This window comes from Papio anubis, chromosome 20 (assembly GCF_008728515.1).
Source record: "Papio anubis isolate 15944 chromosome 20, Panubis1.0, whole genome shotgun sequence".
Lineage (NCBI taxonomy): Eukaryota > Metazoa > Chordata > Mammalia > Primates > Cercopithecidae > Papio > Papio anubis.
This window is the reverse complement of record NC_044995.1, coordinates 18,004,521-18,030,354: the sequence shown is the minus strand read 5'-3', so window position 1 is coordinate 18,030,354 and position 25,834 is coordinate 18,004,521. Positions and strand designations below refer to the sequence as shown.

The 25,834-nt window shown below is 50.9% G+C and overlaps 1 protein-coding gene across 1 annotated transcript in view; it reads left to right on the top strand.

Annotated features, from left to right (window-relative positions):
- Window positions 1–25,834, top strand: part of LOC101026547 (ryanodine receptor 1) — a 168,585-nt gene that overhangs the window by 129,002 nt on the left and 13,749 nt on the right. The window contains exons 87-92 of the mRNA XM_031659039.1: window positions 853–934; window positions 3,236–3,423; window positions 17,589–17,930; window positions 21,438–22,244; window positions 23,342–23,412; window positions 24,442–24,586. Coding sequence (XP_031514899.1) covers window positions 853–934; window positions 3,236–3,423; window positions 17,589–17,930; window positions 21,438–22,244; window positions 23,342–23,412; window positions 24,442–24,586 — 1,635 coding nt within the window. The remainder of the gene's footprint in view (window positions 1–852; window positions 935–3,235; window positions 3,424–17,588; window positions 17,931–21,437; window positions 22,245–23,341; window positions 23,413–24,441; window positions 24,587–25,834) is intronic.

Genomic DNA, 25,834 nt, shown 5'->3' with positions numbered 1-25,834 from the left:
GAGGTCAGGAGTTCGAGACCAGCCTCACCAACATGGAGAAATCCCGCCTCTGTTAAAAATAAAATATTAGCCGGGTGTGGTGGTGCACGCCTGTAATCCCAGCTACTTGGGAGGCTGAGGCAGGGGAATTGCTTGAACCTGGGAGGTGGAGGTTGCAGTGAGCCGAGATTGTGCCATTGCATTCCAGCTTGGGTAACAAGAGCAACACTCTGTCTCAAAAAGAAATTACCACTTTGTGAGTCAAAAGTGATCACATATTGGCACTTTTATGTGACTCAACCTAACATAAGTAGGGGCCATGAGGCAAAACTTTGTGTTGGAGGTTTCTATGGGCCCTACACTGTGGCCCCATGTTCCCCGCAGACAGCTAACCAGAAAGCACGTGGCTGTCTCCGCAGCCTTCCTCCTGAACCCAGAGTCCCACTCTTGCCATCACACATTATATTCAACATACATCTGTCAAGCCCACCATAGGCCAGACACAGTGCTGGGCTCACATCCCTTCCTACACTTGGGTCTCTGTCCCCAGTGTTTGTCTCTGTCTGTCTCTGTCTCTGTCTGCCCCAAATGTCTGCCCCGCAAGCCACCCAGTCCTCCTTGTCTGCCAGCCTTCCCACTACCCATCACCTATTGGGCCCTTCCCCCAAGTTCCAACCCCACCCCCACAATCTTGTCTCTCTGCCCCTTCCCCTGCTTCCGAGGAACATGTCTGGACTCGGGTCCCCTCGGAGGTAAGAGGGGGAAAACAGGGGTTTAGATCCAGCTGGGTAGGTGTGGAGGGGAGAAGCAACAGAGGTGGGGGAGGTGTCTGCAGAGACCAGCCCTCACCGAGCTGGGGTGTGGGGTCTCCAGGACTCAAGCCAGATCGAGCTGCTGAAGGAGCTGCTGGATCTGCAGAAGGACATGGTGGTGATGTTGCTGTCGCTACTAGAAGGTAAACACCCAGGAGTGAGGGTGAGGGGACAGTAAAGAGGTTCAGAGAAGCCTGAGAATGGCCCTCAGAGACCCAGGAGACCCTAACTCTCAACCCCATCTGACATCACGTCAGGATCCACGGGTTGGTGAAGAAGCCATAATAGGCCAGATGCGGCGCCTCACACCCATAATCCCAGCACTTTAGGAGGCCTGGGCGGGTGGATCACCGGAAGTCAGGAGTTTGAGACCAGCCGGGCCAACATGGTGAAAACCTGTCTCTACTAAAAATACAAAAATTAGCCCTGTGTGGTGGCGTGTGCCTGTAATCCCAGCTACTCAGGAGGCTGAGGCAGGAGAATCGCTTGAACCTGGGAGGCGGAGCTTGCAGTGAGCCATTGCACTACAGCCTGGGTGACAAAAGCAAAACTCCGATTCAAAAAAAAAAAAAAATCAGAAGGTTCCCTTTAAACATCAAGATTTCCAGCTTTTCTTGAAAAACTGTAAGCTTCAGTGACCCTGGGTCCACATTCTCACATGGCAAAAATTAGCTGGATTAGATGAAATAATTATATCAATGTTAGATCTCTAGATGTTCATGATAGCATAGTGATTATATTAAACAATGTCCTTGTCTTTTAGGACATAGACACCGAAATGTTTAAGAGTAAAAGGACCTGATGTCTGCAACTTATTCTCAAATTGTTCAGAAACAAAATATACGGAGAGAAAGAGAATTACAAAACAAATGCGATGCAGGGTGCGGCACGTGCCTGTAATCCCAGCACAAGGGTCGCTTGAGCCCAGCAGTTTAAGACCAGCCTGGGCAACGTGGTGAGACCCTGTCTCTACAAAAAATACAAAAATTAGCCTAGTGTGGTGGTGTGTGCCTGTAGACCCAGCTACTCGGGAGGCTGAGGTGGGAGGATCACCAGAGCCCAGGAGGTCCAGGCTGCAGTGAGCTGTGATCGCACCACTGCACTCCAGCCTGGGTGACAGAGCAAGACCCTGTCTCAAAAAAACAAAACCCAAAACCAAACCAAATGTGGCAAAAGATAAACAATTGATTAATGTGGATATATGAGGATCCCTTACACTATTCTTGCAGCTTTTATATAAATGTGAAATTACATTTAAAAAAATTTTTTTTTTTTTGAGATGGAGTCTCGCTCTGTTGCCCAGGCTGGAGAGCAATGGCGCGAACCCGGCTCATTGCACCCTCCACCTCCAGGTTTCAAGCGATTCTCCTGCCTCAGCCTCCTGAGTAGCTGGGATTACAGGCACACGCCACCACGTCTGGCTAATTTTTGTATTTTTAGTAGAGACAGAGTTTCACCATGTTGGTCAGGCTGGTCTCGAACTCCTGACCTCGTGATCCACCTGCCTCAGCCTCCCAAAGTGCGGGGATTACAGGCATGAGCCACTGCGCCCAGCCTACATTAAAATTTTAAAAATACAAAAATAAACTGGAGCCAAGCTTCAGCTGCTGCCTTTAGAGGGAGTGTGGGATCTCAGTTTGCCAATCTCCACCTCTCCTTGCTGCTTACCATTGGCTGGCCTCAGTCTTCTGTGGACCCGCCTGACTGTGTGGACTCATGGAAGCTTCAGCTGTGTAAGCCCTCAGAGGGTCATGCAGCTCTGAGTTCAAATCCATTCTCCTTGCTTTACTGGCTATGTAACTTCGAGTGTATGAGTTTCTCTATGTCTCAGTTTCCTCCTCTGTAAAAACAGAGAGTCACTCACTTCCCTTTTTGTGTGATTGTGCCAGGGTAGCATTTGGCACCTACCTTTAGCATTCGTCATCGTTATCTTTTTTTTTTTTTTTTGAGACAGAATCTCACTCCATCACCCAGGCTGGAGTGCAGTGGCACGATCTCAGCTCTGCAACCTCCGCCTCCCAGGTTCAAGCAATTCTTGTCTCAGCCTCCCAAGTAGCTGGAATTACAAGCACATGCCACCACGCCCAGCTAATTTTGTATTTTTAGTAGAGACAGGGTTTCACTATGTTGGCCAGGCAGGTCTCAAACTCCTGGCCTCAAGTGATCCACCCACCTCGATCTCCCAGAGTGCTGGGATTACAGGCGTGAGCCACCGCGCCCAACCTGACATCATTCTCTTTACTGGGGGAGGTGGGCAAAGGCAGGATCAGCCAGGTTGGCACAGGAGGCTGATGCGGGTCAGGAAGGGACCCGTGGAGGGGAGGCTGCGGCTGGCCAGGGACACTCCAGCAGCGTGGTGGCTCCTGGGCTGGAAAGAGAAGCAAGCCTCGTGGGGTCCCGGAAGGGAGTGTCCGCCGGCCACACTGACCTGGGGCTGCCTGCAGGGAACGTGGTAAACGGCACGATCGCCCGGCAGATGGTGGACATGCTCGTGGAATCCTCGTCCAATGTGGAGATGATCCTCAAGTTCTTTGACATGTTCCTGAAACTCAAGGACATTGTGGGCTCTGAAGCCTTCCAGGACTACGTAACGGATCCCCGTGGCCTCATCTCCAAGAAGGACTTCCAGAAGGTGGGTGCGGCACATCGTGTGGGCCCAGGACTTGGATGGGGTTGCCAAGGGCCAGCCATGCCCTTCTGGCTGCCTGCCTCAGACAAGAGACATCTCTGCAAGCCTCATTTTCCTTATTTGTAAAATGAGGATAAAATAGTCCTTGGGTTATAGGTGTTCTGTTCTGTTTTGTTTTGTTTTGTTTTGTTTTGGACGGAGTCTCGCTCAGTCGCCCAGGCTGGAGTTCAGTGGCGCGATCTCGGCTCACTGCAAGCTCCGCCTCTCGGGTTCTCGCCATTCTCCTGCCTCAGCCTCCCGAGTAGCTGGGACTACAGGCACCCGCCACGACGCCCGGCTAGTTTTTTGTATTTTTAGTAGAGATGAGGTTTCACTGTGTTAGCCAGGACGGTCTGGATCTCCTGATCTCGTGATCTGCCCGCCTCAGTCTCCCAAAGTACTGGGATTACAGGCGTGAGCCACTGCACCCGCCCGTATTCTGTTTTATTTTATTTTAGAGACAGGGTCTTTCTCTGTTGCCCAGGCTGGAGTGCAGTGGCATGATCATAGCTCTCTGCAGCCTTGACCTCCTGGGCTTAAGCAATACTCCTGCCTCAGCCTCCTGAGTAGTTGGGACTACAGGTGTGTGATATCACGCCTGGCTGATTTTTAAGTTTATTTTTTGTAGAGATGATATGGTCTCACTACATTGCCCAGGCTCCTCTTGAACTCTTGGGCTCCAACAATTGTCCTACCTCAGCCTCCCAAAGTGCTGGGATTATAGGCATGAGCCAACTCACTCAGCCCCTTGGGTTATTTTGAGGATCAAATGCATTAACACAAATGAGAAGCATTATTACTGTTATCTTTATTAATAGTCATAACATTATCTTATTGTGAATAGGCATCAGTTATTCCATCGATAAACATTCGCTGGCTTTCTTCTCTGTGTGGGGCCTGTGGTGACTCTATCAACCCATCAAAGACCAAGATAGACACAGTCCATGCTTTCATGGGTTTATAGTATAATGGGGGAGACAGTCACTAACTAGACCATTCCAAGTCTAAATAATGGGGCTGCTAGGAGGGAAGTGCTGGAACATCCTTATTCAGGAACCCACTCATCCTCCTCTAACCACCTCTCCCATCCTAACTCTCCATCTTTTCTTAACACAGCCCTGGGCAAGTCACTGTCTTCTCTGAGCCTCAGTTTCCTCCTCTGTAAAATGGGTATAGGATAATGACATTAACCACTAACTGTTGGCAGAGTGCAGTGGTTCATGCGTATAATCCCAGCAATTTGGGAGGCCAAGGTGGGAGGATCGCTTGAGCCCAAGAGTTTGAGATCAGCCTGGGCAACATAGTGAAACCCTGTATCTATAAAAATAAAAATAAAACAACTATTAACTATTGTGAGGATGGGCAGTGTGGGCAGTACCTGGAATATGGTCAGTGCTCAAGAGATGTTAGCTACTATTACTACTCCCAGATCTTTGCTGTTACCATTTTGTTAACTTTTTATTTTGAAATAAGTTCAGGTTTATAGAGAAGTTGCAAGAACAGCACATAGAATTGCTGAATACCCTTCACCCATGTTGCCCAAATGTTTTCTATTTATTCCATCATGATTTCCTTTTTTTTTTTTTTTTTCTGAGACGGAGTTTTGCTCTTGTTGCCCAGGCTGGAGTGCAGTGGTGCGATCTCAGCTCAGTGCAACCTCCGCCTCCTGGGTTCAAGCGATTCTCCTGCCTCAGCCTCCTGAGTAGCTGGGATTACAGGCGCACACCACCACGCCCAGCTAAATTTTTGTTTGTTTGTTGTATTTTTAGTAGAGATGGGATTTCACCATGTTGGCCAGGCTGGTCTTGAACTCCTGACCTCAAGTGATATGTCTGCCTTGGCCTCCCAAAGTGCTGGGATTAGAAGCATGAGCCACCTCGCCTGACTGATTTCCCTTTACTTTTAAACACTTCAGTGTATCTCCTGAGAACAAATTCATTCTCCTGCCTAACCACAGGACAAGTATGCTAATCAGGAAATTAACATTGGCACAATGCTGCTATCTAGTCCCAGACCTTATTCAGTTTCCCTTGTTGAAGAAATTTCTTTTGTCAATGTCTTTTCTTTGCCAAACCAGAACCAGGGATTGCATTGAGGTATTGAGGTATTCTGTTTTCCTCCTTCAGTCTGGAACTGTGCCTGGGTCTGTCTGTATCTTTCCTGGTGTGTTTGAAGAACACAGGCAAGCTGTTTTGTAAAATGTCGTTCAGTGTGGGTTTGTCTGAGTTTTCATCATTATTAGACTAGGGTTATGCATCTTTTGCAGGAATATCAGAGAAGTGATGTGTCCTCAGTGTAATGTATTAGGAGGCACATGTGCTTTCATCCCGTTACTCTTTATTTACTTATTTGTTTGTTTTTAGAGTCAGAGTCTTGCTCTATTGCCCAGGCTGGAGTGCAGTCAAACAATTCTAGCTCACTGCAGCCTTGACCCCCTGGGCTCAGGCCATCGTCCTGCCTCGGCCACCTAAAGTGCTGGGATTACAGGTGTGAGTCACTGCACCTGGCCAATGTCTCTTCCCATTACTGTTGTTAACTTGGACGGCTTGGTTAACTCGGTGTTCACCAGGGGCTCCACGATGAAGTAACTGTTATTCCCTTTGGAATCAATGCGTCTTTGAGGCTATGTAAATATTCTGTGTAATATTCTATGTAAATATTCTGCTCACTCCAGGGTCAGCATCCATTGATGATTCTTGCCTGAAACAGTTATTCCTCTGGTAGCTGACAAATGGTGGTTTTCTCATTTCGCCGTATGCTTTACCATTATTGGGTACCATTTTACTGTAAGAAAGAGTGTTTCCGGCCAGGCGCGGTGGCTCAAGCCTGTAATCCCAGCACTTTGGGAGGCCGAGACGGGCGGATCACGAGGTCAGGAGATCGAGACCATCCTGGCTAACACGGTGAAACCCCGTCTCTACTAAAAAATACAAAAAAACTAGCCGGGCGAGGTGGCGGGCGCCTGTAGTCCCAGCTACTCGGGAGGCTGAGGCAGGAGAATGGCGGGAACCCGGGAGGCGGAGCTTGCAGTGAGCTGAGATCCGGCCACTGCACTCCAGCCTGGGTGACAGAGCAAGACTCCGTCTCAAAAAAAAAAAAAAAAGAAAGAGTGTTTCCTTCTTGTCCATTTCATTTGCTCATTCGTCCATTCATTTACATCAGTGTGGATTCATGGGTTTTTGTTTTGTTTTGTTTTGTTTTTTGAGACGGAGTTTTGCTCTTGTTGCCCAGGCTGGAGTGCAATGGTGTGATCTCAGCTCATCGCAACTTCCATCTCCCAGGTTCAAGCGATTCTCCTGTCTCAGCCTCCCAAGTCGCTGGGATTACAGGCACCCGCCACCACGCCTGGCTAATTTTGTATTTTTAGTGGAGACGGGGTTTCACCACATTGGTCAGGCTGGTCTCGAACTCCCGACCTCAAGTGATGGTCAGGCTGGTTTCAAACTCCCAACCTCAAGTGATCCACCTGCCTCAGCCTCCCAAAGTGCTGGGATTACAGGCATGAGCCACTGCACCTCGCCCATGGCTGCTGCTTCTTTTTTTTTTTTTGTATTTTTTAGTAGAGACGGGGTTTCACCGTATTAGCCAGGATGGTCTCGATCTCCTGACCTCGTGATCCGCCCGTCTCGGCCTCCCAAAGTGCTGGGATTACAGGCTTGAGCCACCGCGCCCGGCCCATGGCTGCTTCTTCTATGGGTTGCAACTGTGACTGGCCATCTGCACTTAGGTAAGCTCAGGGTTCCCTGAGTTAAAATCAAAGTGCCCCGTGCCTTCCAGTGTTCCCCAAGAGCCTCCCTGTGTCTCTGCTTCTCAGCCACGCCTTGCAAGAGTCATCTGCCCTTGATCTTCCGTTCTCACCTCCTACTCCTTCCCTGAATCGGGGCTTGCCGGCTTCCGTCCCTGTCAGGCTCCCGAAACTCCTCTGACCAAGATCATCAGGGACCTCTTTACCTCTGACTCTCCCCTCTGGCTTGTCGTCTTGGCAGCCTTTGTCACAGCTGGCCTTTTCCTTTCCCTTCCCAACCCTGAGGGGCAATGCCTGCTTCCCTGAACCTGAGCCTCACATCCCTGGGACTCTGCCTCCCAGACAACCCCTCGTAGCCTCTTACCCGTCGCTGTGCCTGAGCCCTCAACCTTCATGAGAGCTCATAGTTATCATATTCTCACTCTGTGCCCTGTGTATCAGTGAATTTGCTCATTTAATCCTTACGGCAACCCTACATGGTAAGGACTGCTTTTTTGTTTTGTTTTGCTTCTTTGAGACAGGGTCTTGCTCTGTCAGTCAGGCTGGAGTGCAGTGGCGTGATCACAACTCACTGTAGCCTCGGCCTCCCAGGCTCAGGTGATCCTCCTACCTTAGCCTCCCAAGTAACTGGGACTCCAGGTGTGCACCACCACACCCAGATAATTTTTTTTGTTATTTATTTATTTATTTATTTATTTATTTATTTTAGAGATGGGGTTTCACATGTTGCCCTAGCTGGTCTTGAACTTCAGGACTGAAGCAATCAGCCTACCTCGGGCTTCCAAAGTGCTGGAATTACCAGCATAAGCTACCGTGCCCAGCAGGACTGCTTTTTTTTTTTTTTTTTTTTTTTTTTTGAGACAGAGTCTCACTCTGTTGCCAGGCTGGAGTACAGTGGTGTGATCTCGGCTCACTGCAAACTCCGCCTCCCAGGTTCAAGCGATTCTTCTGCCTCAGCCTCTTGAGTTGCTAGACCACAGGCGCCCGCCGCCACGCCCAACTAATTTTTGTATTTTTAGTAGAGACGGGGTTTCCATGTTGGCCAAGGTGGTCTCGATCTCTTGACCTCGTGATCCACCTGCCTCGGCCTCCCAAAGTGCTGGGATTACAGGCGTGAGCCACCGTGCCCGGCCACCAGGACTGCTTTTTATTCCCATTTTATGGATGTGGAAACTGAGGCACAGGGAGATAAACGGACATGCTTAAGGTCACCCAGCTAATAAGTGACAAGGCTGGGGTTAGACCTCAGGTGGTCTGGCTCCAGAGTACACTGCCTCCAGATTCATCTGTTAATCTGGTCTAATCGATAGTCAGTGAGCACTTCCTGGGAGCTGGGCCCTGGCTGGGAGTCTCAGCCCTACTCTCGAGCCTGGCAGGTTTAAGAGTCTGGGGTGACTACAAGAGAAGCCAAAAGCACTTGCAGGAGCTAAAATACACATGATTCGTAATTGAAAATGAGTAATGATCTCTCTTGACTGGGGCTGCACAGATCACAGGGTTTAGTGTCAGGTAGCTGACATTTTACAGCTCAACATCTGTTACACAGAGTTACAATCTGCAACTGGGAAAAGTGTATTCATTTTATTTTTTGAATATATAATACGATTTAAAAAATCAAAATATAGGCTGGGCACAGTGGCTCACACCTGTAATCTCAACATTTTGGGAGGCCGAGGCAGGCAGATCACTTGAGGTTAGGCGTTCAAGACCAGCCGGGGCAACATGGCGAACCCCCGTCATCTCTACTAAAAATACAGAAATTAGCCAAGCATGGTGGCAGGTGCCTGTAATCCCAGCTACTCAGGAGGCTAAGGCAGGAGAATCCCTGGAGCCTGGGAGGCAGAGATTGCAGTGAGCTGAGATCGTGCCACTGCATTCCAGCCTGGGCGGCAGAGTGTGATTACATCTCAAAAAAAAATAAATAAATAAATAAAAATATAGCCAGGTGCTGTGGCTCACACCGGTAATTCCAGCACTTTAGGAGGCCAAGACAGGAAAATCACTTGAGGCCAGGAGTTTGAGACCAGCCTGAACAATATAGCAAGACCCCATTGCTAAAAAAAAAAAAATTCAAAAAATTAGTTGGATGTGGAGGTGTGCACCTGTAGTCCCAGCTCCTCTGGAGGCCGACTGAGCTGGGAGGCTCCTTTGAGCCCAGAAGGTCAAGGCTGCAGTGTGCCATGATTGTGCCACTGCACTCCAGCCTGGGCAACAGAGCACAAGACTTTGTCTCAAAAAAAAAAAATATCAAAATATAGCAAGGCGTGAAGTGAGAAGTCTCACTCCTACTCTTTTCAGTCCATTCTTCCCCATATCTACCATGGTAAGCCCTTTCGTTAGTTTATTTTGCATCCTTCCATCATTTTTTAAATGAAAATACAAACAGATATTCTTGTTTTTCTCATTTTGTACATAATAGGTATAGTATCACTGGTCGGTATTATTTAACCACATATTCTGGAGATATAGGAAGCTTCCTCATTCTTTTTTACAGGTGTCCAATATTCCACGCTGTATGTATATTATGGTTTATTTGCTATTCCTTGTTGATGGACACTGGCTTTATTTCCTATGTGTTGCTATACAACCCATGCTGCGGTCAGGGCTGTCATGGATAGTTGCACACATTGTGCACTGCAACAAGAGTGTCATTTATACCACAGGCATTTTACATTTGTACATGTATTACTGCAGAGTTCTAGCAGATGGAGGGAAATGTGCTGAGGAAGGCTGTATTTGGGCCTAGAGCAATGCTGGCTCTAACAGTTACTCTTGTTACACTTTGAGAGGCTGAGGCAGATGGATCACCCGAGGTCAGGAGTTTGAAACCAGCCTGGCCAACACAGTGAAACCCTATCTCTACTAAAAATACAAAAAATGAGCTGGTCATGGTGGCATGCACCTGTAATCTGAGCTGCTTGGGAGGCTGAGGCAGGAGAATCACTTGAACCTGGGAGGTAGAGGTTGCAGTGAGCTGAGATTGCGCCATTGCACTCCATCCTGGACAACAAAAGTGAAAGTCCATCTCAAAAAACAAACAAACAAACAAAAACAATTACTCTTGTTATACAACGTTCTGTAAATCACGTGTGGTTCATCTCAGAGGATCAACTTCCAGAAGTGGGATAGCTAGCTAAAAGGGTAAATGCATTTGTCATTTGGACAGACATTGCTCTCCATTTTTTTTTCTCATTAATAACACATGAGTGTGCCTGTCTCCCCACAGCCTCGCCACCAGACCGCACTGTCAAATATTTGGATTTTTGCCAATCTGATAGGTGAAAAACGGTATTGCAGTATAGTTTTAATTTTTTAATTTTTTTTTTTTTTTGAGACAGAGTCTTGCTCTGTTGCCCAAAGTAGAGTGCAGTGGTGTGATCTCAGCTTATTGTAACCTCTGCCTCACGGGTTGAAGCGATTCTCATACCTAAGCCTCCCAAGTAGCTGGGATTACAGGCGTGTGCCACCACACCCAGCTATTTTTATTTTTATTTTTAGTAGAGATGGGGTTTCACCATGTTGGCCACGCTGGTCTCGAACTCCTGGCCTCAGGTGATCCACCCGCCTTGACCTCCCAAAGTTCAGATGCTTTTTCTGCATTTCCATTCATATGAAAATCTGCATTAAAAAAATGTAGCATTGTGGCCGGGCTCAGTGGTTACTGATTTATTCCTGGTCAGTAAACAGTCTTGAGGTTATCTTTACTGTTTTCCCATCTGCAAATATAGGAAATGTCTTCCTTTTTAAAATGTCTTTATTGAAATATTGAATGTACATACCATAAAATCCACCCATTTAAAATGTACGGTTCAGTGGTTTATAGTGTGTTCACAGAATTGTAAAGCCATCACTGCAATCTAATTTTAAAACATTTTAATCATCCTTTGAAAAGGAACCCTATACCCGTTAGCAGTCATTTCCCATTTCCCCCACCCAGCTCCCGGTAACCACTCATCTTTCTGCCTGTATAGATTTGCCTATTCTGAACACTGCATATAAATGGTATCTTAAAATATATATGGTCTTGGCCAGACACGGTGGCTCACGCCTGTAATCCCAGCACTTTGGGAGGTACAAGAGGGTGGATTGCTTGAGCCCAGGTGTTCGAGAAGAGCCTGGGCAACATGGCGAAACCCTGTCTCCACTAAAAATACAAAAAATTAGCCGAGTGTGGTGGCAAATGCCTGTAGTCCTAGCTACTTGGGAGGCTGAGGTGGGAGGACCGAGAAGTTGAGGTTGTAGTGAGTCCTGAACACACCACTGCACTCCACTTCAGCCTGGGCAACAGAGAGAGACTCTGCCTCAAAAAAACAAACAAACAAACAAAATGCATGTGTGTGTGTGTGTGTGTGTATGTGTGCATGTATGTGTGTGTGGCCTTAAAAGACATTCCTTTTATTTGACAAACCACAACGTCATTATCACTCCTAACCAAAAATAAAAAAATAGTCACAGTCTTTAAATCATCAAGTATCTAGTCAGTGTGCAAATTTCCAAATCTCATAACTTTCATATAACTATCAGGATTTTTTTTTTTTTTTTTTTTTTTTTTTGAGACAGAGTCTCGCTCTGTCGCCCAGGCTGGAGTGCAGTGGCCGGATCTCAGCTCACTGCAAGCTCCGCCTCCCGGGTTTACGCCATTCTCCTGCCTCAGCCTCCCGAGTAGCTGGGACCACAGGCGCCCGCCACCTCGTCCGGCTAGTTTTTTTTTTTTTGTATTTTTCAGTAGAGACGGGGTTTCACCGGGTTAGCCAGGATGGTCTCGATCTCCTGATCTTGTGATACACCCGTCTCGGCCTCCCAAAGTGCTGGGATTACAGGCTTGAGCCACTGTGCCCGGCCTCAGGATTTTTTGCAGCTTCTTTGAATCAGAATCCAAACAGGGGCCACCCATTGCAATTGGCTGATACTTTTTAAAATCATCTTTCCTCTCTTGCTTCCCTGCTATCATCTTTTCTTTTTCCTTGCAGTTTATCTCCTGGAGATCCAGGCTGTTAGTCCTGCAGATTTTTACTGTCCAACAGAAATACAATATGAACAATACACATATTTTTTAATTTTTTTTTTTTTTGAGACAGGATCTCGCTCTATTGTCCAGGCTGGAGTGCAGTGGGGCAATCTCAGCTCACTTCAACCTCCACTTGTCAGGTTCAAGTGATTCTCCTGCCTCAGCCTCCTGAGTAGCTGAGATTACAGGCATGCGCCACCACACCTGGCTAATTTTTGTGTTTTTAGTAGAGACAAGGTTTCGCCATGTTGGCCAGGATAGTCTCGAATTCCTGGCGTAAAGTGATCTGCCCACCTCAGCCTCCCAAAGCGCTGGGATTACAGGTGTGAGTCATCATAATTTTAAATTTTATAATAGCCATGATTTTTAAAAAGTAAAAAGAGGACCAGGCATGGTGGCTCGCGCCTATAATCCCAGCACTTTGGGAGGCCAAGGCGGGAGGATCACTTGAGGTCAGGAGTTTGAGCCAGCCTGGGTAACATAGCAAAACCCTGTCTCTATAAAAATTTTTAAAAATAATCAGGTGTAGTAGTGCATATCTGCAGTCGAAGTTACTGGGGAGGCTGAGGCAGGAGGATCCCTTGAACCTCAGAGGTTAATGCTGCAGTGAGCCATGTTCATGGCACTGCACTTCAACCTGGGCAACAGAGCAAGACCCTGTTAAAAAAAAAAAAGTAAGATGAAACACTACACGTAATCTAATACATTCAAGATATTATTTCAACATGGAATCAATCCTGTTTATTTATTTATAGAGACAGGGTCACGCCATGTTGCCCAAGCTGGTCTCAAACTCCTGTGCTCAAGCAATCCACCCTCCTCAGCCACCCAAGGTGCTGGAATTACAGGCAAGAGCCACCGTGCCTGGCCATAATCAATCTAAAAATGATTAGCTTGACATTTTTCACTCTTTTTTCACACTAAGTCTATCAATGGATAGTGCTGTCCTAGTTGTAGAGTTTCCCATAGTCTGGACCTGACCGATGCGTCCTTGTGGTATCATTTCTTGTGTTCCTCTGTCCCCTGGGTTTCCTCCAAAGTGAGACTCAGCTGAAGTTCGAGCAGATTCAGATTTGGGTGTAAGGAGTTTTTTGGCCAGGACCTTCCTATGTGGGGCTGCTGTGTACCTCCACCAGGAAGCACCTCCTTTCCAGATACCAGCAGCTGTTTCTGCTCAACGCTCAGACATATTCATTCATTAGAGATTGCAAAATGGCAATAGTCTCATTTCTTTTTTTTTTTTTTTTTGAGACAGAGTCTCATTCTGTCACCCAGGCATGCTCTTGGCTCACTGCGACCTCCGCCTCCCAGGTTCAAGCAATTATCCTGCCTCAGCCTCCCAAAGAGCTCGGATTACCAGCACCCACCATCACCCTGACTAATTTTTGTATTTTTACTAGAGATGGGGTTTCTTCACGTTTGCCAGGCTGGTCTTGAACTCCTGACCTCAAGTGATCCAACTGCCGCAGCCTCCCAAAGTGCTGGGATTATAGGCATGAGCCACGGCTCCCGGCCTCTTAGTTTTCGTGATGCTTCTTTCATTTGACAAATGAGTATGAGTGCCTACTGTGTGTCAGGCACTGCCCTAGTCTTGAAGGTACAGCAGTGAACAAAACAGAGAGCCCACTGTGGGGGCCGATAGTCCAGTGGGAAGGGGCAGATGCAAATAATGAAATACACAACGTAATCGTAGGTTATAATCTGTGGTCTGAAGGGCGTGGGAGTGAGCAGAGTGTGGTAAGCCCCGTAAACCGGCTAGTGGAGGAAGGCCTTCTGCAGGAGGGGACAGCGAAGCTGAGAGTTGAAAGGTACCATATGAATCAGGGAGGCTGTGGTGTCCCAGGCAAAGGGGACAGTAAATGGAAAGGCTGAAAGATGGGAACAAGAGGGACAGAGAGCAGCCTGGGCAACATGGCAAAACCCTGTCCCTACAAAAAATGCAAAAATTAGCCAGGCATCGTGGCCTGTGCCTGAAGTCCTAGCTACTTGGGAGGCTGAGGCAAGAGAATCACTTGAACCCAGGAGGAGGAGGTTGCTGTGAGCCAAGACCGTGCCATTGCACTCCAGCCTTGGGTGACAAGAGCAAAATTCTGTCTCAAAAAAGTAAAAATAAAAATACAAAAATTAGCTAGGCATGGTGGTGCATGCCTGTAATCCCAGCTACTCGGGAGGCTGAGGCAAGAGAATTGCTTGAATCCAGGAGGCGGAGGTTGCAGTGAGCCGAGATCACCGTCACTGCACTCCAGCCTGGGCAACAGAGTGAGACTCTCTCAAAAATAAAATAAAATATAAAGTAAAATACTAGCCAGGCACGATGACTTATGCCTGTAATCTCGGCACTTTGGGAGGCTGAGGTGGGAGGATCGCTTGAGCCCAGGAGTTCAAACATAATGAGACCTTGTCTCTACAAAAAACTGTTGAAAAAATTATCTGGGTATGGTGGTGCATGCCTGTGGTTCCAACTTGGAAGGCTAAGATGGGAGGATCACTTGAGCCCAGGAGGTCGAGGCTATGGCAAGCCATGATCACTCCATTACACTCCGGCCTAGGTAGTAGAGATAGACTTTGTCTCAAAAAATTAATAATAAAATAAAACAACTAAAAGACTATAAGTAGACTGTAACACAAAGAAAGGATAAATGCTGGAGGGAACGGATACCCCATCAACCCTGATGTGAGTACGTATCGCGTGCCTGTATCAAAATAGTTCACCTACCCCATAAATATATACAACGACTATGTACCCACAAAAATGAAAGATAAAAAGGCCTGGCTCACTCCTGGAATCCCAACACTTTGGGAGGCCAAGGCAGGCGGATCACTTGAGATCAGGAGTTCAAGACCAGCCTGACCAACATGGTGAAACCCCATCTCTACTAAAAATACAAAAATTAGCTGGGCGTGGTGGCTCATGCCTATAATCTCAGCTACTCAGAAGCCTGAGGCAGGAGAATTGCTGAACCCGGGAGGCGGAGCTTGCAGTGAGCCAACATCACACCACTGCACTCCAGCCTGGGTGACAGAGCAAGACTGTCTCAAAAAATAAAAGTAAATATAATGTTTTTTTTAAAATAGGCCAGGTGTGGTGGCGCACGCCTGTAACCCCAGCATTTTGAGAGGCCCAGGCGGGCAGATCATCTGAGGTCAGGAGTTCGAGGTCAGCCTGACCAACATGGCAAAACCCTGTCTCTACTAAAAATACAGAATTAGCCAGTGCGGTGGCACATGCCTGTAGTCCCAGCTACTCAGTAGGCTGAGACAGGAGAATCACTTGAACCCAGGAGGTGGAGGCTGCAGTGAGCCAAGATCGTGCCACCGCACTCCAGCCTGGGCAAGACACAGCAAGACTCTGTCTCAATAATAATAATAATAATAATAATAAATAAAATACAATAAAATAAAATAAAATAAAGGGATGGGCAATGAATGATGACAAAGACAGACCAGCAAATCACAAGAGCAGAGTCTAGGAGTGAATGGAGGTGATAGTGTCCCAGGCCCCTGTGGAGAGGTGGTTTTTTTTTTTTTTGCACAGGGTCTCACTCTTATTGCCCAGGCTAGGTGCAGTGGCACAATCTCGGCTCACTGCAACCTCCGCCTCACAGGGTCAAGCCATTCTCCTGCCTCAGCCTCCCAAGTAGCTGGGATTATAGGCATGCACCACCATGCCAGGCTAATTTTTGTATTTTTAGTAGAGACAGGATTTCACCATGTTGTCCAGGCTGGTCTTGAACTCCCGACCTCAGGTGATCCACCCGCCTTGGCCTCCCAAAGTCCTGGGATTACAGGCATGAGCCACCACGCCTGGCCAGGGGTGGGTTTTTGAGACAGATAGTGTCACATTGCTCATGATAGAGGGGGAGGCAGGCAGACGAGGTGAGGGCAGTAGGTGAGGGGTTCCGGTGAGATTATGTCTCCATGCTCTGTGGTTTCTAGAGCCCTGCATGATTTGCAAAGCGTGTTACTCATTTAGAAAGCATTTTGCAAAGTTCTGGGGTTTTTACAAAGCACTTTTGAGAGCCAGAAAATTTTGCTTCTGTTCATACCCCAGAGCAACATTTCTCACACTGCATATTGCAACCCATCTGTAGGTAATGAAATTAATTTAGCAACGCATAACTCGTGACCAGCCTCTTTAGAAATAAAATAGAACATTGCAGAGTGTGCTCCACAGCAAAGGTCAGAATTGTGTCACGAAACCTTTTTTTTTTTTTTTTTTTGAGTCACATTGTAAAATGTATTCTCACGTTGAGTGCAGTCAAGAACATTTTACGCTGCTCTAGAGAACCTCTTGCAAAAATGCATGGGCAATCAGCACAAGAATGTTCAAGAAAAATGTTGTCTGTAAAAAAAAATCTGTGGGTGAACTTGGTGATTTATGCTTGTAATCCCAACACTTTGGGATGCAGAGGAGGGCACATCACCTGAGTTCAGGAGTTTGGGACAAGTCCGGGCAACATGGCAAAACCCCGTCTACAAAAAAATACAAAAATTCACCAGGCACAGTGGCATGCAACTGTAGTCCTAGCTACTCAGGAGGCTGAAGCACACGACTCATTTGACCCTGGGAGGTGGAGGCTGCAATGAGCTGAGATTGCGCCACTGCACCGCCCCAGCCTGGGTGACAGAGCCAGACCCAGTCTCAGGAGAAAACAAAACAAAACAAATCTGGAAGCAGCCTACATTTCCATCAGCAGGATGACAGATAAACAGTGTTATGGCTGGGCGTGGTGGCTCACACCTGTCACCCCTGCACTTTGGGAGGCGGAGGCGGGTGGATCACCTGAGGACAGGACCGGAGTTTGAGACCAGCCTGGCCAACATGATGAAACCCCATCTCACTAAAAATACAAAAAATTAGCCAGATGTGGTGGCAGGAGCCTGTAATCCCAGCTACTCAGGACGCTGAGGCAGGAGAATCACTTGAACCTGGGAGGTAGAGGTTGCAGTGAGCCAAGATCATGCCACTGCACTCCAGCCTGGGCGACAAGAGTGAAACTCTGTCTCAAACAAACAAACAAACAAACAAAAAAACAGGTTTCAGCTGAAGTGGGAGGATCCCTTGAGCCCAGGAGTTTGAGACCAGCCTTGGCAACATAGGGAGACCCTATCTCAAAAAAAAAAAAAAAAAAATTTAAAAAGTTAAAATTAGCCAGGTGTAGTGGTGTGTGCCTATAGACCCAGCTACTCTGGAGGCTGGGCAGTTGAGCCCAGGGGTTGGGATGGGGGCAAGAGGGATGTGTTGAGGCTGTGGTGAGCCGTGATTGTGCCACTGCACTCCAGCCTGGGCGATACAGTGATACCTTGTCTAAAAAAAGAGAGAGAGAGAATTGAGGCTCTCCAGGCCACCCCACTGACCTCCCTGCCCGCCCCCAGGCCATGGACAGCCAGAAGCAGTTCAGCGGTCCAGAAATCCAGTTCCTGCTTTCGTGCTCCGAAGCGGATGAGAACGAGATGATCAACTGCGAGGAGTTCGCCAACCGCTTCCAGGAGCCAGCTCGCGACATCGGCTTCAACGTGGCGGTGCTGCTGACCAACCTGTCGGAGCATGTGCCGCATGACCCGCGCCTGCACAACTTCCTGGAGCTGGCCGAGAGCATCCTCGAGTACTTCCGCCCCTACCTGGGCCGCATCGAGATCATGGGCGCCTCGCGCCGCATCGAGCGCATCTACTTCGAGATCTCGGAGACCAACCGCGCCCAGTGGGAGATGCCCCAGGTCGGGGGACACGCGCGCGTGCATGCTCGCCTCCTGGGGCTTCGGGCATGTGGGTGCTCACTTCCGGCACGCTCGGACCCCACAGGGGGCCGTGCCGTGCCTCGCATATCTGCCCTACTCTGGCAAGCCCACGCCCACCCTTTTGTACACATTTTGCCCTGCTGTGCCCTTGAACATCCCTGGCTCGCCCCTGGCCATTTCTTGCGCACCTGGACCACACAAGGATGCACAGCCCTTGGGCATGAAGCAGGGTCAGTGTGTCCTGACTGTGGCTGTTCACACGCCATAATTTTCCCCTACACGCACACCCTGGGAGCTCTGGCAGGCCCTTATAGCCCTGATGCAGCCCTGCCCACACTGTCACCTCCTTGAACCCGCATGGCGATACACCCCTTGCTCACCTTCCCAGCAGCCCCGGTGTGCCGTCTCTTGGTCCTGGCCCGCTCATGCTTACGCTTGTACACGTTCGCCTTGGGGGCTCTGGGGTGCCCTGGCATGCTGACCCACCCTTCACCAGTCATCACATGTGCCCCCAGATGCATTCTGAAGTCCTAGCACACGATGTGTACCCCCACTTATTCTGGGCCCACACGTGGGTGCACACCTCTTGCACACACACCCTGAGGATGCCAGTGAGCCCTCCCAGAACCCTGGCATGCCTCATTCGTTCACTGCCCACTTGCCCTCACTGTAGCCCCGGCACAACCATGCTCACCCACACACACTTGGGCCACAGTCTCAGGCTTACCCACAAGAGCCCCCAGACCCACTCTCTAACCTGACGGGCCCTATCTCAGCTCCTCTTATGCCCAGCCCACAAATGCTTGAACACCCCTCACACACTCACTTGCCCCGAGGGTACACTCATGTGGTCCCAGCATGTCCCCAGCACAGTTGGCACACCTGGCTGACATATGGTTCCCCTCCCCATTCCCTCACACTCCCCACATGGCCCTGACACACCCTCACCACATTCTTTTGCACACACATTTGCTTGTTCCTCAGATGCCCCCAGGTACGTGCACACCCCTTCTTGTCTCACACTCATAGCCCGGGAGGCTTGCGCACCCATCACCTCCTTCACAACTGGGCCCTTCATATGTCTCCTCAGGGGATACCAGCTCATGCACGCGGACTCATGTCCCACACAGAGCCCTGTCCTCATGTTCTGGGAGCCAGTACACAAACCCTTGGCTCCCCTTCGCACATTCATGCCTGCCTCACGCACACTGCATGACTGCAGACCCCTCTCACACTCATACTCCTCCTGTCCCCCCATGGAGTCCCAGGCCCTTGCACGCCTGCCCCATGTGCCCACGCCCACTGTGCACACTGAGCCTCTCATGGTTGCACACTTCTGGCATCCTCCCATGCAGCCACGCCCTCCTTGCACCTGATCCCTCCCTGGCCCCTGGTGTCTCCTCACATACTCCGCAGGAACCCTTGAGATCTTGCACACTCATCTATGCCTCTTGGGACCCCGCTGCATACACACCCCCATCGGGCACACACGTGGTTGCAGCATCCTGGCACCCAGGATGTCTGCACATTCCTGCCTCTGCAGGAAGCCCCTGTTCACCATGGCCTTTCCCACTCACTCCTTGCACGTGCTGGGGGAGCTCTGCCCTCCCCTCTTCCTCTGCCACTGCGTGCTTCCCACACAAACACTCTTTCCCTTAGTGCTGTTCCTCCAAACACCCGCTCCCTTCTGCTCACCCCTTCCCATTCCACTTTCCCCTGCTCCTCAGGCATCCACGCATGCCCATGTGGCCTCGGAGCACCTGTGTGGCAGTATAATAGGGAACACTGCACGGTGGTGTTGTCATCGTTGTTGTTTGAGATGGAGTTTTGCTCTTGTCGCCCAGGCTGGAGTGCAATGGCACGATCTCGGCTCACTGCAACCTCCACCTCCTGGGTTCAAGCAGTTCTCCTGTCTCAGCGTCCCGAGTAGCTGAGATTACAGCCATGTGCCACCACACCCAGCTAATTTTTATATTTTCAGTAGAGGCGGGATTTTGCCATGTTGGCCAGGCTGGTCTTGAACTCCTGACCTCAGGTGATCCGCTCACCTTGGCCTCCCAAAGTGCTGGGATTACAGGCGTGAGCCACCATGGCCTGCCCACTATATGGCATTTATCAGGCACTGGGAGCTGTTCTAATCATGCAGCATCTACTAACTCATTTAACCCTCACACCAACCCTATAATGTAGGTCCTATTATGCCCATTTTACAGAGGGAAAACGGAGGTCCAGAGAGTTAATTCAGAATCACCCAGCTACTCAGTGGCAGAATCAGGATTTGAACCCAGGCAGTCTGGCTGCCTTTGCCTTCAAGCACTATGCTCCTCCTCTCAAGGAAGCTAAATACATCCATCCTGGAGCCAGCTCACTGGGATTTCAAATCCTATATGTGCCACCTCATCTGTGTCACCTGGGCATGTACCTTTCTGAGCCTCCCTGTCCTCATCTGTAAAATGGGAAGAAAACCTGCTAGCCCTAGGCTTGTTTGTGAGGATTAAATGAGTTTTATGGAAACTGCTTGTCTGGGGCCTGGCCTTACAGAAGCATTTACAGGAGTACCTGCAATGAGTGCTCTCTTATAAAGCGCTCTCTATAGGTTTGCTATTGATAACCAAGACAACAACATGGCCGGGTGCTGTGGCGCCTGCCTGTATTCCCAGCACTTTGGGAGGCCAAGGCCAGAGGAGTGCTTGAGGCCAGGACTTCGACACCAGCCTGACCAACACAGCCAGACCCTGTCTCTGCAAAAAAATTTTTTTTAGAAATTAGCAGGCCAGTCATGGTGGCTCATGCCTGTAATCCCAGCACTTTGGGAAGCTGAGGCGGGCAGATCACTTGAGGCCAGGAGTTCGACACCAGCCTGGCCAACATGGCAAAACCCTGTCTCCACTGAAAATTCAAAAACAGCCCGGCATGGTGTCGGGTACCTGTAATCCTAGCTACTCAAGAGGCCTAGGCATGGGGATCGCTTGAACCCTGGGGGCGAAGGTTGCAGTGAGCCGAGATAGTCACTTCATTCCAGCCTGGGAGACAGAGCTAGATCCTGTCTTTTTTTTTTTTTTTTTTTTTTTGAGACGGAGTCTTGCTCTGTCGCCCAGGCTAGAGTGTAGTGGCGAGATCTGGGCTCACTGCAACCTCTGCCTCACGGGTTCGAGTAATTCTCCTACCTCAGCCTCCCGAGTAGTTGGGATTACAGGGGTGCGCCACCACAGCGGCTAAGTTTTGCATTTTTAGTAGAGACGGGGGTTTCACCATGTTGGCCAGGCTGGTCTCAAACTCCTGACCTCAAGTGATCTGCCCGGTTTCCCAAAGTGCTGTGATTACAGGCGGAGCCACCGCGCCCGACCTGACCCTGTCTCAAAAACAAAACAAAATAACAGTGCATTTAGAATAGCGCCTGCAGCGGTGACCCCTTGTAGCTGCCACTGCTGCTGTCCGAGCCCTCGCTGACGGTGCCCCTATCCTGTCTGCCGCCCCGCGCTTCAGGTGAAGGAGTCCAAGCGCCAGTTCATCTTCGACGTGGTGAACGAGGGCGGCGAGGCCGAGAAGATGGAGCTCTTCGTGAGTTTCTGCGAGGACACCATCTTCGAGATGCAGATCGCCGCGCAGATCTCGGAGCCCGAGGGCGAGCCGGAGACCGACGAGGACGAGGGCGCGGCGGAGGCGGGCGTGGAGGGCGCGGAGGAGAGCGCGGCGGGCCCCGAGGGCACGGCGGCCACGGCGGCGGCAGGGGCGACAGCGCGGGTGGCGGCGGCCATGGGCCGGGCCCTGCGCGGCCTCAGCTACCGCAGCCTGCGGCGGCGCGTGCGGCGGCTGCGGCGGCTCACGGCCCGCGAGGCGGCCACCGCGGTGGCGGCGCTGCTCTGGGCAGCCGTGACGCGCGCGGGGGCCGCTGGCGCGGGGGCGGCGGCGGGCGCGCTGGGCCTGCTCTGGGGCTCGCTGTTCGGCGGCGGCCTGGTGGAGGGCGCCAAGAAGGTGACAGTGACCGAGCTCCTGGCGGGCATGCCCGACCCCACCAGCGACGAGGTGCACGGCGAGCAGCCGGCCGGGCCCGGCGGAGACGCAGACGGCGAGGGTGCCAGCGAAGGCGCAGGGGACGCCGCGGAGGGCGCTGGAGACGAGGAGGAGGCGGTGGACGAGGCCGGGCCGGGCGGCGCCGACGGGGCGGTGGCCGTGACGGATGGGGGCCCCTTCCGGCCCGAAGGGGCTGGCGGTCTCGGGGACATGGGGGACACGACGCCTGCGGAACCGCCCACGCCCGAGGGCTCTCCCATTCTCAAGAGGAAGCTGGGGGTGAGAGAGCAGGCGGGGGCTTTGGGGTTTTGGAAAGATGAGGCATTGAAGGGAGGAAGAGAGCCCGACTGGGTATAAACACACCGAGAAGAGAGAACTGGCCAGAGGGATAGGCACACGCAGGGCGCACGCACCCACGGAGGACGCACACGGGGACAGAGCGGGCGCCGGGCAAGAGAGACGCTCAGAGACAGAGGGATACACAGACGCACAGAGATGGAAACCTGGAGAAAGGGCCGGGGAGAGAGAGCGCAGGGCCGGGCAGAGTGCAGGGCCCAGGAGAGGTACAGAAAATGATACCTGGAGAGCCAGAAAGAGTAAGAAACCCAGAGACCAAATTAGAAGGCAAGAAAGACCAAAACGAAGCCGGGCGCGGTGGCTCACATCTGTGATCCCAGCACTTTGGGAGGCCGAGGCGGGCGGATCACCTGAGGTCAGGAGTTTGAGATCATCCTGGCCACCGTGGTGGAACCCCGTCTCTACTAAAAATACAAAAATTAGCCGGGCGTGGTGGTATGCGCCTGTAATCCCAGCTACGAGGGGGGCTGAGGCAGGAGAACCGTTTGAACCCGGGAGGCGGAGGTTGCAGTGAGCCAAGATGGTGCCACTGCACTCCAGCCTAGGCGACAGAGCGAGACTCCGTTTCCAAAAAAAATGAAAGGAAAGGAAAAGAAAGACCAAGACTAAAAAAAGTTTCCAGACAGGGTCAGGGCCACTAGGAAAAGACCCTCGGAGATACTGGTGTGGGAATGAAGTACCCCATGGAGGAAGGAACCCCAAACATCCTCAGGCACTTGGTGCTGGGAATGCCATGGTGGGGCGCAGAGGTCAAGATGGTGGGAAGCAGTGGGAGACAAGCAGAGCTGCACTTGGAGTCAGCCCGACCCTGCGCAGTGCTTTGGGCAAAGGTCTTCACCTCGATGAGCCTCAGTTTCCCCTCTGTAAAATGGGAGTCATAATCTGCCTCTTTCTGGTGGGGAGAAGTGTAAAACTTAGATTACCCAGGGGAAATAAGAAAGGAGATGAGAGGAACAGGCAAGCAGCCCTGAGAAGCGCTTGGGGTGGGGACTCAGCCCTGATGGTTGCCCCGTCCCTAGGTGGATGGAGTGGAGGAGGAGCTCCCGCCGGAGCCGGAGCCGGAACCAGAACTGGAGCCGGAGAAAGCAGAGTGAGTGGCTTTGGGGCCGAAGTGCCCAGCCCCTATCACTGCCTCCCTCCTAGACTAGGAGCCTCCAGAGATCAGGCCCCGGGGCTGTCCTGGCCACCCTGTGTCCTCGGTGTCACCCAGCCCAGACTCAGGCACGGAAGAGAGGCTCTGAGAAAAAGAATCAAGAAATAAATGCTCCAGCTTGAGCACTATAAAAAAAAAATTAAAATTGGCCGGGCGCGCTGGCTCACGCCTGTAATCCCAGCACTTTGGGAGGCTGAGGCAGGTGGATCACGAGGTCAGGGGATCGAGACCATCCTGGCTAACACGGTGAAACCCTGTCTCTACTAAAATACAAAAAAATGAGCCGGGCGTGGTGGTGGACACCTGTAGTCCCAGCTACTTAGGAGGCTGAGGCAGGAGAATGGCATGAACCGGGAGGCGGAGCTTGCAGCGAGCCAAGATTGCGCCACTGTACTCCAGCCTGGGCAACAGAGCGAGACTCCGTCTCAAAAAAAAAAAAAAATTTAAATTAGCCAAGCATGGTGGTATGTGGAGAGACTGAGGTGGGAGGATCACCACTGCACTCCAGCCTGGGTGACAGGGCAAGACCCTGTCTCAAAAATACAAAAACAGAAACAAAAAAAACAGAAAAATAAAAACTCCCATCTAACCGCCAGGCCATCACATGTGCCTTCCCTCTGCCTGGAACACAGGCCCCCATGCCTCCTCTGAGTCTCTCTCATCCTTTCCAATTCTCCAGGACACCTGACCCCCTCCTAAGCTGAGGAAGTGTCTCCTCCAGATTCCCACAACCCCCTGAACTTCCGGCATCCCAGCCCTGACCACTCTGGGCTGTCACTGCCTGTCTCCCACATTGGACTGGAGCCTCATAAGGGCAAGTCCTGATTATCTCATCATCCCATGTACCCAGCACCATCCAAACCTGGGCCAGGCATGGGGCGGGCCCCCCACGAATGGTTTTGAATGAATGAACTCATGCATTGCCTGCCCAGGCACCTCCTGACCTCTCTCTGTCCCGCCCTGCAGTGCCGAGAATGGGGAGAAAGAAGAAGTTCCCGAACCCCCACCAGAGCCCCCCAAGAAGCAAGCACCTCCCTCACCCCCTCCAAAGAAGGAAGAAGCTGGGGGTGAATTCTGGGGAGAACTGGAGGTGCAGAGGGTGAAGTTCCTGGTGAGGATCCAGCCAGGTCACTTGAACCTTCTTCTCCCCGGGAACCCCACCTCTGGTGCCCACCTCTCCTGCTCACCCTGTTCTTGAGTTCACCTGTTCAAGCTCATCTCCAAGAAGAACCCTAGCTGGGGAGAGGGCAGAGGCATCCCCAGACCTGAGGACAGGGTAGCATTTTCAGATGGCCCTCACTTGGTTCCTTGTCCCCTCCCTGCTCACAATCCTTATTCCAACCTCCACACCTCTGTTCATCGGGGTCACCCAACCCACACTTCCACCTCCATCCTCTATCCAGAGCTACATTCAATGAGGCCACCGCTCTGGCCTTCCCACCATGGCCTGTTCTTGGCTGTCAGCCTTTAGAGTCTTAGTCCCTCCATTACTCCCAGTGCTGCTGTGGAGGTCTGAGCTCTCTCCCAGTTCCTGGGAAAGCGCTCATCTCATCCAGGCCAGGAAGAAGGGTGGGTGTTGGGAGGCAGGTCCCAGGGTTCCCTCTATCCTGTCTCCTCTCCAGGCCTGGCCTGATAGGAGGGGGTAAGGGAGGCTGGACACGGTGGCTCATGCCTGTAGTCCCAGCACCTTGGAAGGCTGAGGCGGGCGGATCGCCTGAGGTCAGAAGTTCAAGGCCAGCCTGGCCAACATGGTGAAACCCCATCTCTACTAAAAATACAAAAAAAAAAAAAAAAAAAAATTAGCCAGACATAGTGGTGTATGCCTGCAATTCCAGCTACTCAGGAGGCTGAGGCATGAGAACGGTGATGAAACTCCAAGAGGCAGGCTCTCAGTGAGCCGAGATCGTGCCAAGCACTGCACTCCACAGGGGCCTGGGCTTAAGGTGAGCAAGACTCTGTCCCAAAACAAAAAGCTGTGCAGGAGGGGCGGTGAAGGAATCAAGTGTGGGAACTAAGGTGTTCCCGGGGTGGAGAATTTGTGGGAAGAATGAGGGATGGAGGGAAAGGTGGAGAGAAAGAGGGAGGGAAGATGTCTCCGCCACATGTGGGAGGGGGCTCCATGCCTGAATTCCAGTACTTTGAAAGGCCAGGAACTATCCTGAGTTAACATGGTGTCCGGCCTCTACTAAAATACAAAAATTGCCGGGCATGGTGGCGTAGCCTGTAGTCCCAGCTACTTGGGAGGCTGAGGCTGGAGAATGAAGGAATCCGAGGTGAGCAGTGAGCTGAGATCACGCTGACTGCACTCCAGCCTGGGAGACATAGGGAGACTCCTGTTTCAAGCAAAAAAAAAAAAAAA